Source organism: Hipposideros armiger, unplaced genomic scaffold (assembly GCF_001890085.2).
Source record: "Hipposideros armiger isolate ML-2016 unplaced genomic scaffold, ASM189008v1 scaffold_310, whole genome shotgun sequence".
Taxonomy (NCBI): Eukaryota; Metazoa; Chordata; class Mammalia; order Chiroptera; family Hipposideridae; genus Hipposideros; species Hipposideros armiger.
Window position 1 is genome coordinate 1,529,747 of NW_017731660.1, and position 4,695 is coordinate 1,534,441.

Genomic DNA, 4,695 nt, shown 5'->3' on the forward strand with positions numbered 1-4,695 from the left:
ATGTATTAGATCACCTAGAAAGAAAAAAGAAAAAAGAGAAAAAGGGGAAAAAAAGGAAAAAGAAAAAAACAAGGAGGGGCTCTCTGCCCGCTTTAATCTGCTCAGCAACAGAGAGATTCTGGGTGACTCAGCACCAGCACTTGGGGGGAAGGGCTCAGTGCGTCATGCGCCGACCTCCCTCTAGACTTGAAGTGAGCTTCCCACAACTAATTGCTGTGTGCTCTTGAACCATGCTCACCACCAAAAATCCTCACAGGTTGTTGCGGGCTGTCTGCTGCTGCAAAAAACCCTCTGTGGCCTGCAGAGGTAGGATCCAGGGACCAGGGCCTCAGGGTGCCCCTGGCAACACAGCTCTAGGTGGGTGGAGAAGGCCCCCAAGGCACCACAGGGTGTGGTCAGTGGCACCCACCAAGTCAGAGCAGCATGCACTCCTGCACCTGCAGCCAACCCACACAAACTCGCCTGGAAAGCCCCGGGTGAACCACGCAGGTGCACAGCTCGCGGCCCTACACTCCCAGGAAAACTCCCTGTCTCCGCCTGTCCCAATCAGCCGCTCAAAGATCAGGCTGAGCAGCCCGACAGCCAATTGCCACCCAGACAACTCTGCATGCACAGTGCAGAAATCAAGGACCTAAGGCGAGTTGTGCACTTCTGGGTCTCAATAAGCAGTCTGTTGTAGTCGGAGCGGGCTTGCCTGGCGTTTCCCTGGCTATGCAGCACAAACAGTATGGAGGGTGGGTATCCAAGGCCACATGCGCGCACGCGCACACGCACTCCTGCTCCAATTCCAGCAGATCAATGCAGTCCCAGACCTGAGCCTCTGTGGGAGGGCCCAGCCCTGAAAAAATGGCGCCCTCCTGTGCACTACTCCTGTGCAAGCTCCACACCAGGGGAACAATGGTCCCATAAACCTCCACCTCCCATGCCAAAGGCACTCAGTTCAGTCCTTCCCGGAGGCTCCTGGGCCCCCTCAGAAAGCTACTCCCTCCACCAGGAACCGGGTGAGTGCTCACCAGTGAGTGAGTCAGTTTGCCAGCTCCACTGTTTCTCCAGCTGCCCTCAGCCTGACTGAGTTGAGCAAAGAGAGTCCTCACTATTTTCTACTTCCAGCCATCTTAGAACTCCTCTTCCCGGCAAAGTAACCCTGGTGTGGTGAGTACGGTGTGGGGCCGGAGGGTCTTGCCCCCACCTGGAGAAGCCTCCCCACTGCTGAGATGTCCCTCACGGGGTTTGCCCTCTCTCATCTCTGCCCCTCCTACCGGACTTTGATGTGGCCTCCTCTTTAAGTCCTTTGTTTAGAGGTTCTGCTCATCTAGGGTCCAGGGAACTTCCGAGGTTGAATATCTTATAAATTATTTGTAATTTTGGTGTGATCCTGGGAGGTAGTAGGCACGGTGTCTGTCTATTCCGCCATCTTACCGGAAGTCCCTGAGTTAGGTTGTTTTCAATCTTTCAGTTATATACATTGTTGCAAAAGTAACTGTGCACATATATCATTTTGCCCATTATGAGTATATCTGTAGCATAAATTCTAATAAGTGGACTCAGTCAAAGGTATATGTGTTGATAGATACTGCCAAATAGCCCCCAAAGAGAATGCACCAAGTAACATTCCACTAGCAGGGTATTGAGAAGGCATTGTCTTTCCAAAACTACTTCACAAGACAGTTGTGAGGATTAAGTGGGGAATTGTGCCCCAGCAGAGTGCCTAGCACACAGAAGGACACTTAATAAGTGTCTTTTCATTCACCCTCTGTGGGAGGCACATTGACCATGGCCTGTCTGAAGATGGAAATTATTTTCTTGGTGAAGGTGCTTTGGAAGCCACATCAAGATTCAGGGGCCCCATTCTGTGGAATCCAATCTCAACTACCAGGATGTTCTTCTCATGGCTTCTGACTCCAGTATGTGAAGTGGTGTAATGCATAGCCCAACACTCTAAGCTTAGGTGCACTGAAAGCCGAATGACTTGGTTAGCCAAATCTTTCTCCCAGATTCTTTTCCCCACCACATCGTGAATCCTTGGAAGGCAAGGGCTATGTCCCTGGTCTTTGTACTTTTACTGTCTGGTAGTGTTTGCTTTGCTTACTGAACTGGATCGACACCTTCCTAAGAAGCCACTCACTACTATATAAGGAATTACTAGTTGAGGATTTCAGCATCTCTAGCAAATTCTAAGGGTTTTCACGTCTTATTTTTTTGTTCTCTTCTCTTCTTTTTTTTTCATTTCCATTCCTCTTCCCACTCCACTCAAAACTTATCATTTCAGCCACCTGAAATGATTATAGACCAAGTCAAAGTTTTTCAGAAAATTCCTATTTACACCATCTCCTTCAATTACAACGATGAGATTGCAAATGGCTTTTTGAAAGATCTTGCTGCTTTGACTGGAGGAGAGTTCCATTCCTACAATTTTGGCTTCAAGGATTCCTGTCCTCCAGAGGCTGCTCAGGTAAGAGCTTGGTGAGCTGAGAAAAGTGTTCACTTAGTTGAGCATCACAGGGTGGAGGCCCTTGGACAGTACCTGAGTTGGGAAAACAACAACCTCAAAGACAATTAAGTCGCACAATGAATCACTTAATAATGAGTGTACCAGTATTTCTCAGAATGTGGTCCAAGGACCCCTGGAGCTAGGGCATTTGTGAAAATGCAGATTCCTGGGTCCCACTTCAGAGCTACTACATCAGGCTCTAGGCACAGAAGCCCGAGAATCTTAATATATTTGGTTTTTCTTCTAAACTTTTGATTGTGGAAAGTTTCAAACATAAACAAAAGTAGAAGAGTATATGGGCCCCCATGTACCCATCAGTGAAATTCAACATTTATCCACATTTTGCCAAACTTCAGGAATCTGTATTTCTAATGAGCATCCCAGGGAATCCATATGTAAAATTTGTTAATCACTGTTGTTTATAGACATTTGTGGGAAACTTTCAAAAAATTCAGATGCTAAGTAGTTCTCCTGACTTCTTAGACTTTTTAACCCTGTGACCATCTGATAAAGCAATTCATTCTAATGGGCTAATGGGAGAAAGTAAATAAAACCCTGTTTCCCAGTTCTCCAGTCTTGGCCTGAGGAGATGCATTTCAAGAGTGCCCTTGTAGAGAATGTGTTTTTCATCTTACTGTCTGTCCTAAGGAGTGTCTTTAAATCCAGGACCAGCCAGTACTTGCATGTGAGGAAACTACTGGGGTCTGGGACATGAATCATCCAAGAGGATTCAGGGAACAGCATTCTGAGCTCACACAGAGCTGGGAATAGTGAATACTTCCATGAATTAGATTGGAAACCTTTTAATCTTAAGGCATTGGGTAGAGTATAAAGAAGGGTCTTGCCTCAGCATTGGGAACAACCTAACACTGAATTTCTGCCTAGAAAATGTTAAATGCAAGACCTGAAAGGATCAAACTGTGTCCAAGGAATTTAACTGTATCTCTGAACAACCCCCAGAAATATGTATAGGAAAGCAAAAATACCCACCACTCAACAAAGTAAAATTGGAAATTTCTGGCATCCAACCAAATAATACCAGGTATGCAAAGAAGCAGGGAAATAAAGGCCTATAAGAGGAAAAAATTCAAACAGAAAAATTATGACATACACATAACTGAGTGAGATGTTAGTGTCAGCACATTAAGATAGTTATTGTAATTGTATTTGATGTGCTTAAAAAGTTAGGGAGAGATGTGGAGGACACAAGTGCAGCACAAATCAAACTTCTAGAGATGAAAACTACAATGTATGAGATGAAAAATACATTGAACATGATGAACAGAAGAGCAGACATGGAAGAACATAAGATTAGTAAACTGCAAGGCAGCAATAGAAACTATCCAAAAGTGTAACACAGAGAAGAAAGAGAATTAAAACCAAAAAAAACCCCAAAACACCAGGCATTAACAAACTGTGGGAAAACTCAAGTACAGAAAAACCTTGGATTGTGAGTAACTTGTTTTGCGAGTGTTCCACAAGACAAGCAAACATTTCTAATACATTTTAACGTGGTAAATGAGTGATGTCTTGTAATATGAGTACTTTGTTTCTGAATGAATTATGCTAGCCAACCACGGTATTACTATAGCTTTAATAAATCTGTAATTGAAGCAACAGTGGCCAGAAATTTTCCAAATTATATTACAACTATAAACCCAGATATCAAAGAAACTCAGTGAATCCCAAGCACAAGAAACATGAAGCAAATCACCCAAGCCACATCGGAATCAAACTTCTCAGAAGCAGTGACACAGAGAAAATCTTAAAAGAATAGTGAGAAAGAAGACACATTATGTACAGAGAAACAAAGATAAGGATGACACCAGATTTTTCATAAGAAGCAATGCATGTGAAAAGACAGTGAAGTGACATTTTTAAAGTACTAAAAGGAAAAAAAACTCATTGTAGAATCTATAAACAGTGAAAATATCTTTCAAAAAGAAATGTGAAATAAAGACTTTTAAATATATACAAAAACTGAAAGAATTCATCACCAACAAACCAGTTGTATAAGAAATGTTAAAGGGAGTGCGTTAGGCAGAAGGACAATCACCACCTAGAAATTCGATCTATACCAGCGGTTCTCAACCTTCCTAATGCTGTGACCCCTTAATACAGTTCCTCATGTTGTGGTGACCCCCAACCATAAAATTATTTTCATTGCTACTCTATAACTGTAATTTTGCTACTGTTATGAATCA

The 4,695-nt window shown here is 43.5% G+C and overlaps 1 protein-coding gene across 1 annotated transcript in view; it reads left to right on the plus strand.

Moving 5' to 3' along the window:
• Positions 1-4,695, plus strand: part of VWA3B (von Willebrand factor A domain containing 3B) — a 154,448-nt gene that overhangs the window by 83,978 nt on the left and 65,775 nt on the right. Inside the window, 1 exon segment of the mRNA XM_019659997.1 lies at positions 2,270-2,452. Within this exon segment, the coding sequence (XP_019515542.1) occupies positions 2,270-2,452 (183 nt within the window).